At 41.4% G+C, this 25628-nt stretch overlaps 3 protein-coding genes across 3 annotated transcripts; 1 reads left to right on the top strand and 2 right to left on the bottom strand.

Annotated features, from left to right (window-relative positions):
- Positions 1 to 161: 161 nt before the first annotated feature.
- Positions 162 to 7764, bottom strand: LOC136447460 (uncharacterized). The gene is made up of 11 exons (XM_066446382.1): positions 7653 to 7764; positions 5776 to 5872; positions 5333 to 5412; positions 4915 to 4985; positions 4180 to 4296; positions 3744 to 3802; positions 2606 to 2685; positions 2024 to 2094; positions 1385 to 1501; positions 850 to 923; positions 162 to 296 (listed from the first exon to the last, which is right to left on the bottom strand). The coding sequence occupies exons 1-10, from the start codon at positions 7729 to 7731 to the stop codon at positions 864 to 866; spliced, it is 831 nt and encodes a 276-aa protein (XP_066302479.1). The 5' UTR covers positions 7732 to 7764; the 3' UTR covers positions 162 to 296; positions 850 to 863.
- A 1860-nt stretch (positions 7765 to 9624) lies between these two features.
- Positions 9625 to 16138, top strand: LOC136447147 (solute carrier family 40 member 1-like). The gene is made up of 9 exons (XM_066445844.1): positions 9625 to 9864; positions 10503 to 10570; positions 10882 to 11041; positions 11824 to 11951; positions 12432 to 12561; positions 13150 to 13365; positions 13701 to 14375; positions 14695 to 14924; positions 15433 to 16138. The coding sequence occupies exons 1-9, from the start codon at positions 9747 to 9749 to the stop codon at positions 15616 to 15618; spliced, it is 1911 nt and encodes a 636-aa protein (XP_066301941.1). The 5' UTR covers positions 9625 to 9746; the 3' UTR covers positions 15619 to 16138.
- A 1505-nt stretch (positions 16139 to 17643) lies between these two features.
- Positions 17644 to 25405, bottom strand: LOC136447096 (solute carrier family 40 member 1-like). The gene is made up of 9 exons (XM_066445786.1): positions 25144 to 25405; positions 24638 to 24705; positions 24114 to 24273; positions 23611 to 23738; positions 23279 to 23393; positions 22727 to 22933; positions 21445 to 22119; positions 20750 to 20979; positions 17644 to 20385 (listed from the first exon to the last, which is right to left on the bottom strand). Exons 1-9 carry the CDS (start codon positions 25232 to 25234, stop codon positions 20176 to 20178), a joined length of 1884 nt encoding a protein of 627 aa, XP_066301883.1. The 5' UTR covers positions 25235 to 25405; the 3' UTR covers positions 17644 to 20175.
- Between the last annotated feature and the right edge of the window lie 223 nt (positions 25406 to 25628).

The raw sequence follows: 25628 nt of genomic DNA, 5'->3' as shown, positions 1-25628 counted from the left end.
TGCTGGTGTCATGACCCACACATAATATACCCGTTTTTACATTTGGGTGTAGTGAGGAAAGTCGTGTAAAGTGCATTTTCCCAAGGGCACAACATCGGTGGCACAACCCGGGACCACTGATATAGAACTGTTATAGAAAAATCAGATACCGACACCACATAGGCTGTTCTATAGTTTTAATAATTTGTTCAGCGATGGTGATACTCGGTGCGATAGTTGAACTACTCAGTGGTGTTCAGGCACAGCAGTAAGTGTCCGTTTCCGAGATTTTGCATATGATGTTCAGCAACGTCGATCTAACAAGAAAGTGAAAAAGAATGTAAGCTTTATTTCTAAAAATGTAAACGTCGAAAACGGAACCAGGTGAATCGAAAGGGATGATATAGTACTGGATAGTTCTAAAGTGAAAACGGCGTTTGATAACCATGATAACTTGTTTTGTTGTTTTGTTGTTTATATGCAAATAGAAAAAAATAAACATTTAGTAGCAGTACCAAACAGAGGAAAGACCTAAAACCTATAAGGTTTTTCGTGGTTCTCTTCAAACTGAGATTATACATATGATCACATCAAATATTGATTTATCATAACATACATACACCAGCAAACAATTATATAAGATCAAACAAAAGAAAATGCAAATCGTTATACAAAAAGATAGACATAGATATAGAGCATTTGTTTTGTGCATGCCAAATCTATACCAGAATCTTAAATACTAAATACTAAACCCCAGGTTTAGGTTTTGTAAAAGGTTGAAAGCATTTTTCTTTACAGATATTTTTTTTCCCCTTTGCATCTCTTGATTTGTTTCTATCGAGCTACTTTTAGTCTTTCCATATGACTGACCTGTTGTGGACTATTTACTGCATCACGTTGGCGATCTTGCTGCCTGCAGGGAGGTGGTCGCCGACCACGTTGATCTATTGTGAACAAGATAAATTATCAGAGCATATTCTTAGCGGGTACCTCGCCGGACTGCGACTAATAGCGAAATGCGTTCTCAAAGTGTCGCAAACTGGCGCAAACACTGCAAATGCAAATCTCTTTTTGATGAACTTCAATCATTGTACATTTTTTTTATTCAGTGGCAACACTGCGATTTTCAATAAAGTTACTAGACAAAGAAGCTGTTACAAAGAACCTGTTAAGCCCCCCCTCTGACTGGACCCACGGCACGCTGGCGACGTTGCTGCGGTCGATCGAATTGACAAAGCACTCAACGAATTTCATCGACAAAAAATAATCTTTTTAAGCCTTGTGTGTTTTATTGTCTATTTGTTCATAGTTTTGAATGATATCCCCATTATAAAGTCAAGGGTAACACAAATCCAGTTTAGGACGCAGCGACGCCGCCAGCGTGCCGCGGGTGCACTTTACTTACGCCCTGCTCCTTGAGAGAATCTAAGATGGGCGTGACGAGGTTCATGGCCTGCTCCACAGCGAACGCCTCAAGGTCAGTCAGGTCAACCAGGCCGTCGAGATGCAGCTGTGTGATCCACTGGGACGGGAAAAACGTTGTTTGTTTATTTATTTAATTGTTAATCTATCTATTTGCTTATCTATTTGTTCGTTTACCTGTTCGTTTGCTTGTTTATTCGACGTGGTTTACGTAAATTGTACTTTCAGCACAAAATAATATGTATCACAGTCACGTTGATTGACTGCCATCGGCGAAAACAATTTTCTGTCTTAAACTTCACAAGACTAATTTTTTCATGAAAACCAAGGACATTATATTGATGAAAACACTATAGTATTACGTTTACGACAAAATCAGTACCCTTAGGGTAGTAGGAAAATAATTATTGTACGGCATAAGTATCCGTCTTTCGATAGATTTTTGTGCAATTTATGGCAACGATTTTCTAGCCAAAAACTTTTCCTTTTTCTTGGAAACGACCAAAAATTGATGCCCGCGAGAATGTCATCCATATAATCAAGGTAACCTGGCCCAATGAACTGAATGAGTGATTGTTTAATTGTTTGGATGAATTAATGAATGAATGTTAAAGTCTCTTACGTAATCCAGGTTCAGTTTGTCCATGAAATTATCCAGGAAAGTCACGATCGTCGAGTTAATCTGCTGAAGAGCTGAAGAAAAAATTACAGACAATCGTTCAAAATATGAGTAATTGTTTAAAATGATCCACTTTATCTTCGAAGATTAAAGAAATGACATGGAATCGAAGGCCTCACACCTCCGTGAACTATGTTTCTGAATTTCGCAATGTCATAGAGCTAGCCTTATCAAGTGCTATTTATACAATTAGCTTAACAAGACGGATGTTCAAAATTGAGGTCATTGGCTTCGGAGAAAAAGACAAACTGCCGTTGGAATATAAACCACATTACTTTCAGGAAGGGGGTGTCAGCCGGTACTGCTGCAGTACCTGAAAATGCTGCTTGGGGGCCTGAAATGGACATGTTTCATCGGGACCTCAATGACTACCTACAGACCAAAGTTCATACAAATCCATCTAAACTATCTTGAGTTATAGGTGCGAACACACATATACAACCAAAAACAGAACCCTCGGAGGAGGTGAACCCCCTTCCCAGAGGTAATGATAATAATAAATCCGACAGTTCTATTGTTCCTCACCAGATGTTTCCATGTTGTTCGCAGCGGTGGTGAGGAGAGCCTTCTCAAGGGCCGCCTGCATAGAGTTCTTGATATCATCACTGCAAGGGAAAATTTTGTGTGTTTTTTTAGATAACAAGAATATCATAATATCAAAGCTTGTCTTATGCTATACTGAATTTCAAGTTATTTACTAATGTGGATGGAGTACATAACTATATTCATAATGCAACCTTCTTTTGAAATTAGATCTGTAAAAGATCATTCTATTCATATCGCACTCACTTTTGGCCAAGGGACAACACTTCAAATTCATAAGGATTCATCTTAAAGGCACCCAGAGCACTTTATGTGGCTTCAAACTCAAATTAAAAAACTCCAGTTTTTAGCCATTTCTACACATAGTAAGTTTCAATAACACTATAACGTTACCATTACATATCGATATTCAAGGAGCAAAGATGCGATGTCGCTGTGTGTTGAGCACTCAAAAAAAATCCAAGCGCTGTCAGCGCCGCCGTTTTTGTTCTCAAATTTTCCGACTTCTTGGAACGTGACGTCCCGTCGCCGGAACTTGCAGAGAACTGACCGTTCCAGTCGAACACAGGAATAACGCACAAGTACATGAGAGACGGACTTGGTAGTAGTTGGCAATGTGTTACGTAAGCTCCGTCCCCTTGAGTGCCCGAGATATTTTCTTTTTCATTTCGTTTTTTTCTTGGGTATTCATGTAGCCAATGCAGTGAGATATCTGTCCCAGATATGCATTGTCATTTCTGCTTGTCATTTCTGTCCCACTAGCGCTGTTTTTGACGGAGGTGTTCCAAATAGAACAGGGGGTTCTATATGGTGTTCGACGGGAACGGTCCATTACTGACGAAATAACCGTTTTGAGTTCTGTTTCAATCTAATTACACTAGGCGCGTGAAACTAAAGGGGTCATTGTGTAGCTTATTTTCGCGTGGCTTTTGAGCGCTTGTGACATGTAATCATCACGCAAATGTGGTAAACAGTGGCATTAAATGACAATTTCATAAAGATTACAGCAACTAGAATATTTCCAATTTTCAAGCCACATAAAATGCTCTGGATGCCTTTAAAGGTACAAGTGTCTGTCGTACATGCTTGCTGACTGAAAGAACAAGGTAGAAGTACGTACGCGATGCTCCTCCTTGCCCTTCTGCTGTCAGTCGGCATGTGATCCAGAGTCAGCTGAATCTGTGTTGAAAAAGACAGGCACGCATTTATAATCAAAACGAAAACTACAATGCTATTGAAAGGAATGCCTACGGGGGGAGGGGGTATGCAGCACTGAGAACGTAGGAACAAACTTACACACACATGTACACACTCACACACACACACACACACAGCCACATGCACACAAAAACGCACACATACACACAGAAGACATACACACACGAGCAAGAGATCTAGAGAGATAGAATGGGAGACAGAGAAAGACAGCGAGAGAATTTCAAACCCCAAAAAAAACTTCAGTCCCTTTGTGTGAAGTGAAAAAGTTCAGACCCGCACGTCGCTACTGTGTATATCTATTTGTTTGTTTGTTTGTTTGTTTGTTTGTTCGTACTCACCCCTTGTTCCTTGAGGGAGTCCAGGATGGGAGTGACCAGGTTCATGGCCTGTTCCACGGCAAACGCCTCGACGTCCGCCAGGTTAATGACCCCGCCCAGATGGAACTGAGTGATCCACTGCAAAGGAAAACGTGAATTACTGTAAATGCAGGTAAGTTCGCATGTTTGTTTTTTGTCGCGTTAAGGCGAAAATGGAGTGTTTGTGTTGCTTTTATGTTGACGGCAGCGCTATAGCCACATACTGCTACAGTATTGGACAAAAAATGTTTGCGGTGGCTTCAACTTCGCGGTGAAACGGTCACCGCAAAAACCGCGAACATAAAACCGCCGCGAACATTTCTGCATTTACAGTCTTGAAACTTCATTACACAACAGTTGTACAATGATAGCAAAGTTCTTCGTACACAACCAAGTGTTTTCATCAAGCCAACGTTTCAGTGACCGTCTGTTATCATTCTCATGGCAATACTGACTAGTTCCATTTCGCACTGCAGCTAGGTGTCGCTGCTGAGAGCTGTAGTCCCTACCTAGCCTGGATGCCAGACTGTTTCCAGGCCACCTCCACGGCTCTTGGGCTAAGATACCCCCAAGGAAATTCTACAACAGGGTCCCCTAAGTTGGACCCGTACGATAGATACCATAAAGATCGGGGGTCTCGCATCCAGGCTAGCCCTGACCAGATATCTGAAAACAGATTCACTCTGAAAGCGAGACTAGGCTTACACGAGATCTCACCATGTCAAGATTCAGCTTGTCCACGAAGCCGTCCAAAACGTTCACGATGGTTTCGTTGATTTTCTGCATCACTATAGCAACGGCAACATAACCATATTAGGAACAGAGTTTTATATGACGTTACAATGCAGTTTAAGCCCATCATGTTTCAAAACTGTAGATTGGGGAAATCCTCTCTATAGCCATGAGGGTTAGGCTACCATGGGGTTTCATTTAGAGGGGGTATGTTACCCTTTGCGTGGACTGACTCTCCTGACCAGTCGAACACCATAAGCCCCACCCCCTGTTCTATTACGAACACCTCCGTCAAGAGGTGTACTGTTCGAAATAGAACAGGGGGTTCTATACGTTGCATATGGTGTTCGGCGGTTAATCCCCATAAGATGGCCTGGTGGAGGCTACGATGTGAGTACCTTACCGGAAGACTCCAGGTTGTTGGCGGTGGTGGTGAGGAGAGCCTTCTCCAGGGCCGCCTGCATCGAGTTCTTGATATCATCACTGCCGGGGAGAAATGATCATTTTTTGATTGTTTGTTCGTTTGCTAGAGGTTCGGCTCAGGCTGGTTTTTGACGCGTTTTTAGGTGTTTTTGTCGGGGTTTTCTTCCCTGTCCCGTTTTTGTTATGTGACCAAGCCTGAGCAAGTTTGGATTGGCGACATAAAGAAAGCCCGACAAAAAAGAAAGCCCGACAAAAACGCCAAAACAGGTCAAAAGTGAACCAGAGCCGAACCCCTGCTTGGACAGTACTGTTTATCCACTTTATATGTATCTAGATATTTGCTTTCTTGAAAGTGTAGGTATACGTGAATCAAACATAAGGTTATCTAGGCTAAAATAAGGTGTCAATGAAGTTTATACTCACGCAATGCTTCTCTGTTGAACAGATCTTGCGTCAGCCAGCGTGGCAACAGCGACCACTAGCGCAACAGCCAGGAACTTCATCTTTCTGTTGTTTTGTTCTGGGGTTTTAAGAAAGGGGATGGATTATAGAACCAGTAAAGCACATGAGCAAAAGGTAAAAGATGTGCCCTTTATTGTAGGACCATAGATCATAAAGATTACCTTTGTAAAATGTAAGTAAGGAAAGTTTGTTGTATAATTTCCTTGTAGCAAAGAGATTTCGAGTTGGTGTCAAGACTTCTTTACATACCTGTAATCAAACGTTTGTCAAAACACCTAACGTTAGTGACAATAACCTCTCGGTACAAAGTACATGTACCTCCTTGACTTACGTATGCATGTTTTGCAGAGAACATTATAACCTTCGCATATTTTTATACAGGGAGTGTATGTGAGAATACTTATATTTACACAGCTGACACTACATGCGTATCTACATAGTCAGCAAGTACGGAATACCATATGGAAATCAAGAAAAGAACAAGATATTGTATTTATGATAGATATATATTCTTGATCAACGAAGGACCACGTGTAATAAAACATTATTCCCTAGAACTATAGTTGAGTGTAAGGTGTGGGTTCGAATAAAGTTCTAAACGGGAACTATACGCGGCTACCAGCGTCTTTTCTGAAGATGTGGCGTTAGTGTGTACGGTTGGTTTGAGGTTGTCCTTACTATTTACCTATAGTTGAGTGTAAGGCCATGCTGATTTGATTATATGGATGACATCCTCTGGGCACCCCTAAACTGATGGGAGCATGCGAAGAAAAAACGGTTGGAAAAAAAAACTTGCCTTCAATATCAAATCTAAGTAGTCAGGAAGGTCCAACGAATGACTGAACTCACGAAAGACGGTATATCAAAAGATAAATTATTTATTTAATATGTTTCTAACACCTTCTCCTCTCACTCTGTAAGACTTCGCTAAGGGCTCTACAATACAATTCGTTTTCTGATATTTTTGCGATTAAAGAATATTTTTGCTCAATTTCCATCTTCTTTGTAAGATTTAAAGTCGCAAACTTCTTTTTTTTTGGAAAAGAACGGAGCGAGCGGATGTCCTATATATCATCGAGTCAGCGCGGCCTAACTTGTAACAGAAAGTTTCCTTTACCATGCACGGTTTTAAAAGAATGCTTTTAGTAATGTATGTACTGCACAAGTTAGGCGTGCGCCGATGTCCCGATTTCTTAGTTGTGAGATAATTCAATGTCCCATCCTAAAAATTCAGCAGCCGAATTCCATACCCGTTCGTGTCAAACATTCCTTCTCGACATTTTAAGGAAGATCAAAAAAGTGGCCTGCAAACATCGTATAACTTAACTTCATGGCTCTGGAATTCAGTACGGTTATATTGCTCTAAAGACTGGCATGTGACCTAACTTTCGCTCTTTGGTTCCTGGTTCATATGAGGCATGCTTACAGCACCGTTAATTCTAGACATTGTTTATCAGTCAAGTTAGCCATTGACAATTAGTGTATCTCTCGCCGGTTATCGTCGAATTCTGTCTTTTGAAAATTGATCACACAGTTTGGGCGATTATCTGCAATTCACTTAGCCTAATAGGAGTTTTCCTTAGACGAAAACTGTATCTCATATATACCCCTTACAAAAATATAATGCTTTATTGCTACTCCTTATTTACAGTACATATTTTTTTGTAAATAGGACATCTACCTTTAAAGTTCGAGAACTGGGCATATGGTGCCTCTAGCTAGCTTATGACAATTCTTATGTTTAACATAATCCAATCTATCAAACTTTCTTGTGGTCAAGTATAATATAACAGTTGTAATATCGATAGGTTGAAAAGAAAGACTTGTACAAGTCTTACCTTTTAGTCGATCGTTGAGATGGTTTCTGTACGGAGAGACCCTGACACGGGTGTAGCTTTCTTTAAGAAGGGAAAGCATCGGAAGGAAGGAAGGGCATGGCAAATAGTCCTCAGTTCTATAAATACCGAATGCTTGCTTTGCAATTAAAATGCTTCCATCACCAATGTAATTTGATGTATGAGCGGAAATGACGTAAAGGCTCCGTCGTACGATTGTAATGTCATTGGTAGAAAACTTGGTCGGAAATGACGTCATTTAGAATATTTGCTTCGCAATTCGTTTTGGCGACGTCTGCGTATGCTCTGTCATATTTTGTACTTCTTTGCTGTTTTATCAAACAATAAAGATAAAATAGAGATCGATCTCTCTCTCTCTCTTAGATTAGTTGAGAAAGTGCTTTTTAGATACGGAGGAAATATTGAAACAGGGTGTACTGCATCATATTTGATTTACTTTTGAGGAAATGGTTCAAAGTACACATAATTACGATTCCAGGAGTTCCGTGACCTCATACCTTTGCCAGTTAACGTTGTTTCAATAATTAAACATATTCTTCAAATGATTGTAAAATCTCATGATCCCATACTATACACTCTTGTATTAGGTAGATTAGCCTAATAGAACTGTAGTTATGTACCAGTAGATGCCATACTTTGTACCTGTGTGTTGTGCAATAAAGTTATATATACATGAAGTGTTGACAGGGTGAGTGGTGGTATGACTATCCTGACACAACTTTCCCCCAAGGCCATACCTGGGAACCAACCCACCTGGTCTAAGTCGTACCAAGGTGCAGATAAAAAAAGTTTCTATCTGACTACGCCGGCTATGGCAAGGATGTTTGACCACCATAGGTTTCCATTTGCTGGTGCAGAGGGGGAGATGTTAACTTTACCTTAGACTGTCTTTACTAACCAATTAATCTTTTTTTTTTTGGCCGAATCCCTTACCCCATAGGAAGGTCTGGTGGAGGCTACAGATAACAGAGTGACGTCACCGTGCCTTAACCTTTGTTCTTGTTTGTTCTGCATACCCGGCAATCCACCTCTTCTTGTTGTAGAAATCGTATCATCTTTGACACAATCAGTTGATGTTTACTTTGTTTCCTGTGTGCTGTCATGTTATCAATGTTCCATATATAATATCGTAGTCTCAAGTTATATAGAAGTCATTAGCATTGTTATAGGCAAAGGCTTAGATATTAGTATTGATATCTAGTACTGCTTAATAACTTGCATTATGCCAGTTACAGTTGTTGTGCATCGAAATCTGACTTGACTTGTTTGTTTTGCTTATGGCGTAAAATTATCCACACCCCTACACAGGCGTAATATACCAGTTCTGTGCTAAAGAGTAGAAGCTACATATCTGGGCAGATTTATTTAATCCGCTCACACCGGGAAGGATCCCTACTATTTTCGATGAGTGTGGCGGGTTCTTTAACATGCTCGAGGTGTGGCTCTCCTCAAACACGGAACCTCCATACAGATAGGCAGACAGACAAACAGTCTAGACATTGAGACGATTATAGACGGCAGCGCCTCGAGGCGAGGTGAAGCTGCCCTGCAGGCAAATCGTGCCCTCTCCGGCCCTTTATCTTATGTTCCTATTTTCTTGCGGGGCTCGGAGCGGATGTTGTGTAGTCAAACAGGCACTGATACAACTTATGATACAACGTCGCCATACACGATAAAGTTCACTTGTTTTTCACCAAATGTTTTCTTTTCTTCGCACGCTCGCATCGGTTTTGGTAATGCCCAGAAGATGTCATCCATAATCAAATCGGTATGGCCTAATAGCCTGTATATGTTGAAAACAGTATTTGATTCAAGTGTAGGTTCAGGAACGAAAGAAAGCTGTGTTTAGCCTTTAGTTGAAAGATTTAAATCTTCAGCCTGTCTTGAAACTCTTATGCGATATTAACACACCGGAAGTACGTCATAGACAAAAATCCGGAAGTAGTCTGGCGATTCCAGCGAAACCTGCAAACAAGTCGTCAGGTAACTTACTTCGGAGAGTCGACATGTCTTGATTGTTTTGCTGTATTGAGGCTTTCCGTAGGTAACAGCATTGTATAGTCATTGCTCTAGAAAATGGCAGGAAGAGAAGAAGAAATAGAAGAGGACCAACAGAGGCTTCGGCCAGAAAAAGACGAAAGAACGAGAGAAGGCACGGAAGAGACGGGACACGAAGATCAAAAAGGTTGCACCGGTAATATCATAATTTTCACTACTTTTCTAAAGTTTTGCCACAGCTTCAAGTACTGCTACTACAACAGCTACTCTAGTAATGTAGAATGTACATAGTGGTGATTATATTATTTTAGATTAAGGGCTTGCTTGTCCACGTTGTTAACAATTTGAAACGTCACGTGCCATGAAATTACGAGTACAAACAAATGCAGCACAAGCTGTTTATGTCAACAACTGTTAGATCAATGACCTAGCGTACGTTAAATGTAGGTCGACAATTTTGGCTACATCCGATCCTGTATAAAAGACACACAACATTTAAAGTTCTGATTTGAGCAGGTGACAAACATGTTTTGTCAAGTGTTGCAACAAATGCCCTCGGGGACTACAAATTACAATCAGATAGATTGAGAAACCGGTCCATCTAGTATGATTAAGTACCATTCCACTCCATAACAAACTCATCTGCAACGATTACATCAAAATGCTTGTTTTCTTTTTTGCATATCTTACATAACCTCGGCTAAAAAAAAATAAGACAAGCAAGCAACACATGTACACAATGAAACATTAATGTGGCTTAATTATAAGTAGATAGTAATTCAAAAGTATCAGTGTCCAAACTCCAATGGTTGATGAATATTTTTTCATTTGCAGATCGAATAAAGGACTTCGTAGGAAGTACAGTATTTCTTGTGTATACTGAAGCCACCCTCTCAACATGGGTAAGTCACGAAAACATTAAGTGACACATCAAACTATCCATTCATTCTTTCAGTCCATTCATTCATTCCTCTATCCATCCATCCGTCCATTCATTCATTCATTTATCCATTCATCCATTCTTCCATCCATCCATCCCTACATCCATCCATCAACCCATCCATCTATCCATTCATTCAGTCACCCATTCATTTTATATATCTATTCATCTATCCATTCATTAATCTACCCTTTCTTTTATTCATTCATTCATTCATCTATCCATTCACCCCTTTAATTACTTCATTCATTCATTCATTCCTGTATTCCCCAGGGAGACCGTATGTGGTCCTTCGCAGTGTCCCTGTTCCTTATAGACCTGTCCCCGGGATCTCTAAGACTCACGGCGGTGTACGGCTTCTCCAAGTCCTGCGCCGTGCTGCTGCTAGGGGCGATCATCGGGGACTGGATCGACCGAACCGCTCGCCTGACAGGTTTCGTAACTTGTTTCTTTTACCTATTACAGTGTAATAGGCCATGTTTACATTGTATCTATTGTGTTGAATGACAAGAAATTTTAATAGCCATGCCTTTAAGTATAGACTTTTCAACCTAGGATTGATGTGTTCAAAAATTCGTATTTTCCTAGAACGATCGTAGAGTGGAACTCGTTGCAACCAAGTACCGGGGAAGCATCCTCATTAGACAGCTTTAAACAATGCATGCAGTTAGATATGCGAAGGTTAGCTGTGACAGGTTGTTCGACGTAATATAACCGGTTGCTGTCACGTCGCGTGCCTGTGTGTTACGCCGAATGGCGGTTATACCGGCTATATAGATACAGATATAAATATTGCAAAAAAAGAGAGCAATTGTCAACAGTGGGTGTACACATCTGAAAATGTAACTGAACATGCATGGGGGCAATTAAGCCATGATCTAGCCTTTCGTTTTAAAATCCAGCCTACGTTTAATACCCTTGTTGACGGTGGTAACCTGCATGTAAATGTCACTTTCACCTAGTACATCAGAAAGAGATTATACTTTTGTTTCACTAAATGTGTACTTACCCTAGCCTGAGTACTAGCCTCCGTAGTGACCGCTGGCTCAAAAACAAAATCTCTTGCTAACGTTAGCAAACGATTTTTTTGTAGCCAGAGGTCACTACGAAGGCTGGTACTCAGGCTATACTTACCCAAGAGGTGGAAAATTGAAAGCTCATATTTGTGTATGATCAGGTTTTGAATTTTTCAATATTTTCCTCCCATCTATGCAGCTGTGCGTGTATCTCTGGTAGTGCAGAACGGATCGGTTGTGCTGTGTTCCGTGGTCCTGTCCCTGACCCTGGTGTATCGTACCCAGATCGAAAAGTTACAGGGAGGATGGGTCATGACTTTATGCCAGGTAATGTCTTAAATCTTCTTTATCCATAGCAAACACGCAATAGTTTGGATTGATTTAATCATGTCATTCCTTTCCTATCTTAACGTCAGGGTTATACTTAGAAAAGTTTTCTTATCTACAGTACAATTTTTTTAAATGCTTGCAAATAGAGCTTAGCTTATATGCAAGTGTTGGAAATCGATTTATATCTAAAAATTCACAGAAGGGAAACATATGGTTTTTGCTCCGTTTCTTCTTCTTCTCCAAAGAAATAATTACGGTCAAAGACCTGGACCAAACGACTGTCACCATAGTTACTGGACACCCTATGATGTTTGATTACAAATGTAGCAAGTGGCAGGACAGAGCTAGAGGGGCAAGTCGCCTAGCTGGATGTATTTTAATGTGTTGAGTAAGAAGAAACAGAGCAATTACGAAATACTCCTGTGCATTATAAGAAGCAGACTGTACAAGACCATGTTTACATTGTATCTGTGATCCACTGTTTTTATCCAGGTTGTCCTGATCTTCATAGCAGTGGTCGCCATCCTCGCCGGACAGGCCACACGGATATGTCTCAATAAAGACTGGGTTGTTGTCATCGCTGGTGGAGACAAGGAGAAACTCGCGAGTAAGTCGTGATCATCAACTTGAGGGAAACTTCAAGAATGATAAGAAAGGATAATAAAGGACACTAGCCTGACTCAATCTTTCAGAAGCCCCCAAACGAGTAGAAGCTTGGTGGCCAACACCTCTCAGTCAGGAGAATTGGGATTGATTACATCCTAATCCTATTGATTTATGCATATGTGCTGACACGGACCAATTATCGTCTACCTGAGAACTGTCTGTCTGTCTGTCTGTCTGTCTGTCTGTCTGTCTGTCTGTCTGGGAAGTTTACAAGGAAGAATATAGAGTCATAAAAGTATGTTTACACACTGTATGCGTTGCGTCAACGGCATGGTGTTGGAAAGCTGTCCCCTTCCCTGTCCTCCATCCCCTTTTACCTCTCTATCAAAAGTCAGGTACGCATTTGTTACACCTGTGTGAAGTGAGAGAATTTGTGCCTGTCCCAAGGAAACAACATCTCTGCTTGCCCTAGGGTGGAATCGAACCTCTGACCTCTCGGTCTTGTGTACGCTAGGCTAGCCACATGGCCATTCGACGTCACACAATTTTTCCTATTTGCAACAATCATAATGATCTCTATTCTTTTCAGAGCTGAACGCAGCGATGCGCCGTATCGACCTCTGCTCCAAGATCCTTGCACCAGTCGTGGTCGCCCAGATCATGACGTTCGTCTCCATGTTGGTCGGTGCCGTGTTCATCGCAGGGTGGAACATGGTCTCCATGGTGATAGAGTACTACCTGTATCACCGCGTGTACGTCAGCGTTCCTGCACTGGCGGTGAAGGAGAAGAAGGGGGAGGAGAGAAGTGAGTTTTGAGTTCAATCTTACCTGTCATGATGTGAGGTGGTTTCGTAGCTGGTCAATCACACAAACATGCACACACTCTCAGAGACTCACTCACATGCACACACACACACACGCAAAAAGGGCTCTTGCCTTTGTGTGGATGGCTTTCAGCACCAAGGACATGTGTGTTTGCTTTTGCGTGAATGATGTTTAGCACCAAGGACAGGTGTGTTTGTGTGTGAATGGTGTTCAGCACCAAAGACAGGTGTCGTTATTCTGTTTATTGTTACAGTAGTAGTATCGTTATAGGTTGGTGTCTTTCTCTTAAATTCTAAATGTGTGGTTTTTCTTCAGAAAAAGGCAGAGACAAAAATGAGGACCCAGAGAACCCACCTGATGTCCAACCCGTCCAGAAGAAACCTCCTACAACCTGCTTCCAGAAGATGTTCAAACCCGTCCTAACGCTCGTCAACGGTTGGAAGACCTACTTCCAACAGACGTGTTTCCGTGCAGGGTTCGGTCTTTCCCTCCTCTACATGACTTTTCTAGGCTTCGACAACATCATGGTTGGCTTTGTCTACACCCAGGGTCTGTCCGAACTCGCGGTCAGTCTTCTGGTCGCGGCCGGCGCACTGCTCGGAGTTGCAGGCACGTTCGTCTACCCTCCGCTACGCAAGAAAGTCGGTCTGCACCGCACGGGCTTGATCTCTGGGACGCTACATTGGAGTATTCTGATTCTGTGTGTGGCGTCTGTGTGGGCCCCAGGAAGCCCCTTCGATCCATTTTATTACACCCGTGCGTCGAATGTCACCCTCACTGATGTTACCCTCCCCCCTGATGTTTCTCTTCCTCCTACTTACACCCCAATCTCAAATTCGTCAGTCTTTCCCGGCTCGTTCAATGAAACGATATTCCCCACCCTGGTGGACAACACGACTGCTGTTCCCGAGGACCCAACAGAAGGCCGGCCCCTGTGGATGTACACGTCTGTGGCACTGCTCATGACTGGGGTCACACTGGGCAGGATTGGTAGGTGGAGAAAACATTCTATTGTTAACATATCTCCCTTTTTTGTCCACACCATTCTCATAATAACAGAGATTAATCCGCATTGCAGAAACTCCCTACATTCAAGGAGGTATATGCGGGTTTGACTCTGCTATAAGGAGAATGGTCGGTACACTGATTTGCATTACTTTATCGATGACTTTTGCTCACATGAAGTTTGGTAGATTTCCACAAAAGACTAAAGTTATAGGGACCGTACTGTAAACATCATGCTGATTGATTGATTTATTCATTGGTTTGTTTATTGATTAATATACTATTTATTGGTTGATTTTCACAGGTTTATGGATGTACGACCTTACGGTGACCCAAATCTTCCAGGAGACGGTGGGAGAGAACCACAGGGGGGTGGTGTTTGGTGTTCAGAACAGCCTCAACTTCTTCATGGACATGATGCACTTCCTCCTAGTGATCGTCCTCCCCGCTCCGGAAACGTTCGGGTTCCTGATCCTGCTGTCGTTTGTGTTCACTGTGGCGGGACACCTGTTGTATGCGTCGTACTCACGCCAGGTAAGGGCTATAAGTATATAACAAGAAATTGCATACCTCTGTGAAATATATATTAGTTTTTAATGTGTATTAGAATTTCTTAATGCCATAGCCATAGATGGTAGTGAGCCTCCTCATCCCTTCTTCAATCCCAGCTACTGTAAAGGTTGATTTTTTTTCGGTTTTTGCAGTAGCCTCTTCACCGCGAACTTTAAGACGACCGTTAAATGATGCTTGTTGTTCTGACATTTGCCCACATACACCATTGTTTTAACCGCAAACTAAAAACCGTAGTGAACAGGCCATTGTCTCCCTACGGTGAAATTGAATCCTGCAAACTTAAAGGCGCTCAAAGTATCTTTATTCCATCATTCGTCAGGGATGGGGATCGATCAACCAACACCACCATTTGCAGAAATTTAACTAGACTGAGCTGACAGAAATCTTTGTTTATTCTTTCTGTGTATCGTGCAGTTTTTGTAATTGTTTTGTCCAAAGTTTTCTGACAATGTCATATTGCATTTGACAGATCAGAGGTCACCTGTTCCACTTCGGCATCCTGTGCAGGATGTGCAAACCTGGTTCTTCGCATAAGTTAGTGACCTCAGCTGACCCTGTACATGACCCTGCCACCCAGGCTCCACTAACAAGTCCTGAAAATGCCGACAGCCAAGAAGAACCTACTCCAAACACAGAGGAGAAAACTTCTGTATGAAAATAGACACATTTTGCTGTTTACCAAATGCATTAAGTTTTAAATCCATTGATGTGAAGAGATTGTTTGTTAAAAGAGGATACCCAAGAATCATACAAAGAAAACACGCTGTGGTAAGATTGGAATAATGATATCTAAGTTGACAAGTCATTCATTTATTATCTGTATACATACCAGCGTCATGATGAGTAAATGCATTACATTGTATATGTACTGAACTGTCATCTATTTTTTGTGGTTTGCAAGTTTGGTAACAATTGGATGTATATACAACAAATGATCAGTGGTGTACATTATGCACTAAACAAGTCCGATACAATTCCTTTTTCTATCTCTCATTTTTGTATCATTTTGTATGGTTTTTGGGATTCAGTGAAGTTGATAGTGATAGGAAATAGATTTTCCCATCCAGTAAATCACTGTGATACACAAATCTATATTCTGGGCTATGTAATTTAAGGATTGAAGTCTCATGCGGTCTTTTATTTTTAAAAAGCAGCAATAAATAGTATTTTTACAATGTCTTGTCTTGTCCAAAGAGATCGTAGAGACATTTACTTATATTGAAACATTTGATATAATTTTTCACGAAAACTGTTTATTGTAAGTCAGTCGGGTCCGTATTGTTCCAGCAGTTGCCAAATCGCTTCCTCGGTAGTTGCGATTTCTATCTCTTCTACTGTTACAATCTCTTCCGACGACTCGGCATTCGCTTTTTCCTCTTTTTCCGTTACCTTGTCACCAGTGCCTTCCATTTTCTCTTCTTGCCCTTTTTCTTCAACTGTATATTTCTTGCCTTCTTTGTGTTCTTGTAGTTGTACCATCCCTGCGTCTCCTGAAGCGCCGACGGTTGCACTGTCGCTCGTGGACCGTAAGGTGGCGTTCCTAGCCCGCTCTTTCTCCTCCTTCTGTCTTTGGTAACAGTTGATCAGCAGCTTCCGTAGCATTCTTCTTTCTTGTACCGGTGTTACATCATCAAGACACCAACTTGCTTCGCAAAACTTGTAAGTTGAGGCACCTCCGCTTAAAGAGATTTGAGACCAAACTTTCCAGAATCAAGCTTTTCTGGACAGATTTGGTCGGCAAAATTCTAATTTTATAAATCAACCGCAATCTTGAACTTTCGGGTTTTGTTTTGTTTTGTTTCGAATGGGCATAACGGTATCCATAGATTCAGTTCTAGAACATGTCGATTGTTTCCTCGCTAAAATCACCTTGGAGATATCGAACACCTAAATGGAAACAAACGCTACAAACGAAGACTATGGTGTGGTGGCCTTTAGAAAAAATCTTATGGCTGGTAGTTAAATTCTGCTCGCGTTTGGCAAGAACACATCGTAGCGGACCACTTCGCTTACCGACAAATACGGTATGTTCTTTGTCTGATGCTCGGCCAAACACAGCTATGTAACTTAATCAGGACGAGCACTAATATAAATCCCCTTGCTCAGTGTTTGTGAGAGCGTGAGGTGTTCAGTATTAAAATTAGCCATGTTAACATGTGTGTGGATGGTGTTCAGCACCAAGGACAGGGTTACTTGCTTGCGTGAGTGGAAGGTTTTTAACACCATGGACATATCTACTTACTTGTGTGACAGCGTGGAAGGCGTTCAGCACCAAGGGCGGGTCTACTAGCTTGTGACAGTGTGATTGGAATGTGTTCAGACCCAAGGACAGGTCTACTAGCTTGTGACAGTGTGATTGGAATGTGTTCAGACCCAAGGACAGGTCTACTAGCTTGTGACATTGATTGGAATGTGTTCAGACCCAAGGACAGGTCTACTAGCTTGTGACATTGATTGGAAGGTGTTCAGCACCAAGGACAGGTGCCTGCAACCCCCAACAATACTTACTAATGATTCAATCTAAAAGCTTGTTGAAGATGCTCATACATGTACCACGGCCTCATTACAAGACAGACTTCACTAACAATATTGACATATAAGGTTTCCTGCCATTGTGTGGGATAGGAATTTTAAGAACATAAGAAAAAGGCGGTAACAACAGCACAAAATAAACTGGCACTTCAAAACTACGTTCTTTATTTGTACTTTGTCAAGACAGTGATAAAGAATTCAATTTCCATCAAATTACATATCTAAAAAAAACAGCACAAAAGTATTTCCAATTTGGCACTCCAAAATACTTACTAATTAAGTGGTACATATGGCCAAATCTTGACTGTCGCTTTGGCCAGTTTTGCCAGTCTTGTACAATAACAATCTGTACTAGTGATGTTTGCCGGTACCCAGTACTAATATATAGTACTGTGAAAATCATTTACTAATAAGTACAGATCCAAAATACAAGAACATCAATGTACCGATACTGTACCTTAATACACTTAAGTGTACATGTATAACTTCTTGACTTATTTTCTCACTAAAAGACATGTTATTCCTACCAGAAAGATGAAAATTTAACCCAGTATGGGCATTGAAATCAGCACCAACTTTGATTTAACATCTTCTTAAAAGCATGGGATCTCTGCATAAGATAGTTGAATTATAAAGAAACAATCTGTAAACTATTTAATAATACTGTCATAATTGAAAATCATAGCTTATTTTTCGTGAAAAGTTTTATCAGGTTGGTAAGTCACTGAATAAAGACTCTTTTTACATAAGCAAGAGATTTATTCCAACGTTTCGGTGACCACCTGTCGCATAGTGATGTCATCCCCTGTCATTGTACATATATGTATAAGTACTTTGCGTTTGGGATTGAATCTCATTACTATGTATAAGCAGCAACACCTGTGCTGCATTGCTATGTGAACCAGTCAGAATTGCCTTGAAGAAGGTGACAGATGGTCACCGAAATGCTGGTGGAATAAATCTCTTGGTTTTGTAAATGAAAGAGTCTTTTTTATTCATAGATTATTTTGTCAAGTTGTTCAGGTACGGGTACAAGTCCAGACTTGTACCTATGTTACCTTTAGGTAGACATCCCTACATGTATGTTTCACATAATACTACAACCTTCTTCTTTACAAAATTCCCTAAAAAATTACATAATTTTCAACAACTAAGCACTAAATCAACATATCGATTTCATATTTGTATATACCGTAACCAAGTTTTATACAACAAAAAGACAGAATTCTTCTTTCATGTACCCTTATCATCAATTTTTGCAAGAGAATTACATATAAATATATATACACTTCATGTGTTTTGATTTTTCCCAGTTTTTCATAAACAATTTTCATACAATGCTCAATATATATTTTCTAATTTACTACATATGTTGTGGCAGTTTACTTGGTTATGTATACATTTCCATGAAAAAAAATTATCATAATTCCAGCAGAAAAACACCATTCACTATTTCTTACCTACAATCACATCATGAAATCAAGAGGATAAGTAACAAGAAACGTATATTTCCACATCTCATTGATAACATGGCACTTTGGGATATCACTGGTTTGAATATCAAGTCTCTAACCATTGTCCTTCTTTACCAGATGAATTTTTTTGCTTATTTAGTGGGAGGGCAACTTGTAAAGGTGTTTTGCCCTCTCTTTGAATTGTTTGTGTTAAATTTAGACAAAACAATAGAACCCTTAAACATCACAAAAGACAACATTTCACAAATATTCAAAATTCAACCCAACAAAAGACCAAAAAAAATTCAGAGGTAGTCGCAGAGGTGTAGCTGTGGGTTACTGTGAATGCAGAACTGTTCGCGGTGGTTTTGTGTTCGCGGTTTTCGCGGCGACCGTTTCACCGCGAACTTAAAACCACAGTAGCAGTATGTGACTATGATACTGCCGCGAAGTTAAAACCACCGCAAACACTCCATTTTCCCATTAGTGCGAACTAAAAACCCCGCGAAATGCATTTACAGTAATTCAATCCATTTACGGAAATACTGAATGCAGAATATTTCACACCAGGAAGACAGAGGTTCACAGAGGTAATACTCACACATAGCCTAACTGAATCACACTCCTAGCGGCCAGCCCCATGGTTACCACCCCCTTGGAAGGGGATCACTAACCTCCGTCAGCGAGAGATGATGTAAACACAGGCTACGTTGATGAAGGTTAGACATCCAGGTAATAAGATACGCCAAAAATGATTACTCAAGCAACTGGTAAGATTTTGAAACAGTCAGACGTTTCAGACAGCATCCACTGTCTTTCGTTAGTGACTAAGGATGTCGTTTTCTGCATTTCTACTCGCCCGTTTTCTGCATTTCCACTGCCCCAATTCGATGTGAATGACCTAGAAAGCTGACAAGTGAGTTCAATGACCGGAGTTGCTATTGGCTGTTGATGGAGAGTTCAAGGCAAATGACTTGAAAACACAATTTCAATTTCAATGTGTTGGTAAAGCACGTCTCCTGAAGTAAGGTAACCGACAGAACATAAACAACAGGCCCTGAAAATACTAGTTCAATTCACAGAGTAAAAAACGTCGCCGTAAACTAATCACTCATATCTATTCAGAGTTTTTGCATAAAACCTGGTTCTCCGGTCCTATCTTTAGTCTATCTAAAATCTTATCCAGTTGCTTGAGTAATCATTTTTGGCGTAAACACAGGCTACACTCACACAGAAGTGTGATACTCTTTGTATTGGGTGGACGGCTCGTTTCCCTCTCTTGTGACAACACAGTTGGAGGTCTGTGTGGGTACCGGAGTGTAAGTGGTGCGTGTGGCGTTGTCCTGTCTCTGCCCCGCGGTGCTGGGGGGCATGTGGTGTAGTCCCCCATACTTCCCACACTTGAGACGGTCCAAGTGGAACAAGTGACCTCTGACCTGGAGAACAACATGGCACATATAGATTTGCAGCAAGGTCGATGGTTACACAACTATGTTCTGACACCTCCTACGTAACACTAACCTCAACTCTGAACCTTACCTTAACATAGGAGTGTTAGAACATCCATCCATCCATCCATCCATCCATCCATCCATACAACCATCCATCCAACCATCCATCCATCCATCCATCCATCCATACATCCATACATCCATACAATCATCCATACAACTATCCACCCATCCATCTATACATCCATCCATCCAACCATCCATCCATCCATCCATTCAAATACTAGTAGTAAAGGAAGGTTACAAAGGCTGCATATATGCACCAGGTTGTGCAAAACGCCCTACGTACCGTTCTAGAATATGAGGCATACAACATGTGACCCATGACGGTAAACGCGTAGGACAGCAGGATCAGGAATCCAAACGTTTCCGGAGCGGGGAGGACAATCACTAGAATGAAGTGCAGCATGTCCATGAAGAAGTTGAGGCTGTTCTGGACACCGAACGCCACCCCCCTGTGATTCTCCTCCACCGTCTCCTGGAAGATTTGGGTCACCGTCAGGTCGTACATCCATAAACCTGCGGAAATCAATCAATAATCAATCCATTGATCAATAGACAAATCAATTAGCAATCAAAGGGTCAACAGATGTACATGTACTTGTTGTAGCAAGTAAATTTTATGGCTGACATCAGTAAGCTCATTAATTTTGGCCTGATTCTGAAAAAATTAAAACAAAACGTTTCCCTCCAGAGATGGTCAACAAGTATAAATAGGAAAATATGTTGTGTTGTACTTGTAGAAGTGACACTAGTGTGCTAACCATAACATTTAATGAAACTAGTTCAATAGTTGTAAAAGTGTAGTTGCCAACTTGGTAAGTGATACCAAATTGAATACAGGAATTTGAATAAAAGACTTGTTGGCTGTGTAGTTGCTTCCCTTCTTTCGAGAACGTTTACATTTCGTTCACTGGTTATCCTGGTATCTATCCATTAACACTCCCAGAAAAGAATTAGAAACAGAAGATTTCTTCCACCTACCAATCCTCCCCAGTGTGACCCCAGTCATGAGCAGTGCCACAGACGTGTACATCCACAGGGGCCGGCCTTCTGTTGGGTCCCGGGGAACAGCAGTCGTGTTGTACACCAGGGTGGGGAATATCGTTTCATTGAACAAGCCGGGAAAGACTGACGAATTTGAGGAGGGGGCAAAAGTAGGAAGAAGGGCGACATCAGGGGGGAGGGTAACATCAGCGAGGGTGATATTAGACGCACGGGTGTAATAAAAAGGGTCGAAGGGGCTTCCTGGGGCCCACACGGACGCAACACTCGGCAAGAGGAGAACCCATTGTAGCGTTCCAGCGATCAAACCCGTGCGATGCAGACCGATTCGTTTACGAAGCGGAGGGTAGATAAATGTTCCGCCGATCCCCAGAATAGCGGCACCTGCCATCAGCAGACTGACTGCCAGCTCCGAGAAACCCTGGGTGTAGACAAAACCAACCGTGATGTTGTCGAACCCGAGAACAGTCATATAAAGACAGGAGAGACCGAGGCCGGCGCGAAAGCATGTCTGTTGGAAGTAGATCTTCCAGCCGTTGTACAGAGTGAAGAAGCTGTGGAACATCTTATGGTAGCAGGTGTTGGGTGGGGCGTCTGTTTTTGCTGATTCATCGCTTGGGTTTTCAGTGTTTTCGTCATTGGTTTCTTCTTTATCTGAAAAATATGATATTACAAACATTTAGGGCAAACTCAACAGTGAGGATTTCACTTAAAACAAAACTGTTCTAGCCTCAATGATTTTAAAAATTATATATAAGAGAAAAAATTTACAAAAAGATTATTCCAAATAAATATATTCTGGAAAGAACAGTCATTATGACAGAAAGATAATGTTTAAGCCTTGTTAAGCCTCTGATTCTGGAGCAATTTCCGAATTTCTATCTTTAAGTACTTCACAATGACTGTACATGTACTGTGTAAAAAAGAACATAATGATTTCTTTGGAGCATGTGCAGTCCAGTACATAGCGACCGTGCCTCTGGACGAAGATGTTGGGATTTTGGATCCCGATTCCCGGCTGTGTCGCTCACTCTACATGCACAGTAGTGGAAAGGGTTGCAGTCCTTAGGACGGGATGTTAAGCTGTTGTCCACTGTTTATTGTACTTTTTGAAAAGAGCTAATTAGGAATTTCCCTGGTACAGTGAACCTGTAAATACAGTAATGTTCATAGCGTCTGTCTCACGGCCAGTGTAAGAATAACTCTTCAGTAAATAGAAGACTGGCTTGAAATCACTTATCAATAATCGTTTTTATCTTACCGGTTTTACTCTCCTTCACTGCCAGTGCAGGAACACTGACGTACACACGGTGATACAGGTAGTACTCTATCACCATGGAGACCAGGTTCCACCCAGCGATGAACATGGCGCCGACCAACATGGAGACGAACGTCATGATCTGTCCCACGACCACCGGGGACAGGATCTTGGTGCACAGGTCGATACGGCGGATTGTTGCATTCATGCCTGAGGACGAAAATTTATACTGTATGTGAAAATTTATACTGTGTGTGTCGTCTGTGTGGCAGAGCATCCGGCTATGAACCAATGAGACCCAGGTTCAATCCCCAGTGGAGTACCCAGACATGGCCAGACATGCACCCAGATGCTGTGCATTCGAGAAAGGCACTTAACACATATTTCCCATGTCTTAAGCCCAGCAGTAGGGTTTGGGTTCACAAAAGTAAAGGATTGCTCATTCCTTGTGTCGAAATTCTCGAAAATTTGGGCAAGTCCAATTGTCTGTGTTCAACTTGGCAATTGCAGTTTGTGTGGTTCCAATTTGTCTATTGACCAGGCTGCATGACTTACTAGCCAGTCTCTCCTTCTCCCCCCCAGCGATCACAGCAATCCAGTCCTTCTGCAGACAGATGCTGGTCGCCTGGCCGGCAAGGACAGCGATCACCGCAATGAAGATCAGAATCACCTGCAGAAATAAATAAAAAATGTCTTCAAACCTGTGCAGATCGCATTTTGAACTTGCCATCTTGAGTAGCATCGTATACAAAACAAAGATCTAACAGTACCAGTTACAATGTTGAATCTATGTGGTAGTGCGTTGACCATTCTGAGTAGTATTAAATATCAAATACTAGTACAATTTTTACTAATTGACCACATATTTGTTTACAAAAACAATATACCTGACACAAAGTCATTAGCCAACCGCCAGCGCTGTTTTCCATCTGTTTCCGATACACGCTCGTCAGAGCGAAGACCACGGCACACAGCGCCACCGAACCGTTCTGGATCACCAGAGCTATACGCACAGCTGGACAGAAGGAAGAAATATACAATTAATGGAAAGTATCTAGTTCAAAATCTGTGAATTATTTCTCGAGGTTGAGTCGTTCCGTGCCAGGCTGGAGGCCTGCCCGCCTTAGCCCGGGACCTCAACTCCCCCCCTACTTTGCCCCTGAAGATTCAGATTCAGATTCATACTGCATTCTTCACACTGCAGTAACACCTAGCTGCAGTGTAAAGTCATTATTGCCCTAAAGAGGTTTGACTGGATAAAGACTACAGCTGATCAGTCAAAAATTCGGGTGAGTCCAATTTTTGTGTTGGCAAATTACAGTTTTACTTCAATCCAGAATCACTTCTACCAACACAGAAGATCTTTCAAGTTAAAATCGAAATTACCGACCTTTCAAACGTGGAGTGCGATCAATCCAGTCTCCGATGATCGCTCCTAGCAACAGTACGGAGATGGACTTGGCAAAACCATAGATGGCGGTGAGCTGAAGAGACCCTGGTGACAGCTCGATCAGGAACAGGGCTACAGCGAAGGCCCACATACGGTCTCCCTACAAACATACCAATTGTTGTTGTTGTGGTTGTCCTTGCATCTAATCTATTCATTATATATGATGTTCTTCCATCGTAGTCGATGAGAACCTCGACTTCAGTCGTCTTTGTGGGTGCGGGCGTGGCTGATCAGGCCGATTCTAGCACGGAACCACCGTTTGTTTAGACATTTTTCCATGATTTGTCATTGCATGTGAAATGTTAACCTGAGCCTGGTATATGTTGACTAATGTGGCTCCTGTGATAACATCTGGGTGTATCAAAGGATGCCTCTTTTCACTTTTATTTCGCCCTCACACCCACAGTGTATCAATTTGTTGCAAATGTTACCTTTCTAGTCTGTGTCATCTGGACTATACTTACCCATGTTGAGAGGGTGGCTTCAGTATACACCAGGAACTCAGTGGTTTTGATATAGTCCTTTAGCCGATCTGAAATGTGCAAGAAAATGTCATAAAACTTAAGCACAAGGTATCAGTGCACCTAAGTGATTAGAAAATTTGGGGCTCCAAATACGAAATTTCCATGTACTGCAATATATTATATGTGGTACGTGTAAATCATACCAACCCTGCATACTTATTATTAATGCTACATGCCCATAAATTGCAGGCTGTTTATATATGATTTTTTTTTTTTTTTGCAATCTCTATTTTCTCCCACCGGAGGTACATGTAGAGTAGAGTAGAGTAGATCCATACAGCCAGGTAGGAAGATAACAACAAAGGTAACAACTTTTAGGTAACGTTAAAATTATACCTTATCTTTATTATAGCTCACGCGCAGTGGCGACTGTTGCACGACTTGTCTGATCTAATTCTTTATACATGGTTTACTCATTTCATTAGCTCCCTGCAACGATTAATCACCTGTGCATCCTTTCTGTTCTCCCTCTTTTCTGCCTTCTTCTCCTCCTTCATTCCAGTCCTGGGAAGGGTCCACGTCTGCCTCATCTGCCATCGTCTTTCCTTCCTGCTGTTTTATATCGCTGACGTGCTGCTATGTGTCCAAAATTCCTGCAGCTAGTTTAATGATAAACGTTGTCAAAACGTGTGTACGTGCGCGTTCCATCATACGTGTACGCCTCCGACCTTTCGTACCTTTCGGACGTTGACTTTTAACCTTTGACTTTTAAACTTTGCCCTCCAAAGAATGTATTTCGCGATAATTTCACTTGTGGATATGATTTGCACACTTAAGCACAGCTATTTCAGATCTTTAACTATTGTATTAATTTGTTTAAGCAAGGAGGTTATATAACCTCCTTAGTTTTGATGTGAAATTTGTATGTTTATAAAATTTATTATAGTTTATCCCTCCCTTTGTTGAGTAGCTTTTGGTAGCGCCCATTTTA

Source organism: Branchiostoma lanceolatum, chromosome 13 (genome assembly GCF_035083965.1).
Source record: "Branchiostoma lanceolatum isolate klBraLanc5 chromosome 13, klBraLanc5.hap2, whole genome shotgun sequence".
NCBI classification, from domain to species: Eukaryota; Metazoa; Chordata; class Leptocardii; order Amphioxiformes; family Branchiostomatidae; genus Branchiostoma; species Branchiostoma lanceolatum.
The sequence above is the reverse complement of the archived record's forward strand: the minus strand, read 5'-3'. Positions and strand labels throughout refer to the sequence as shown.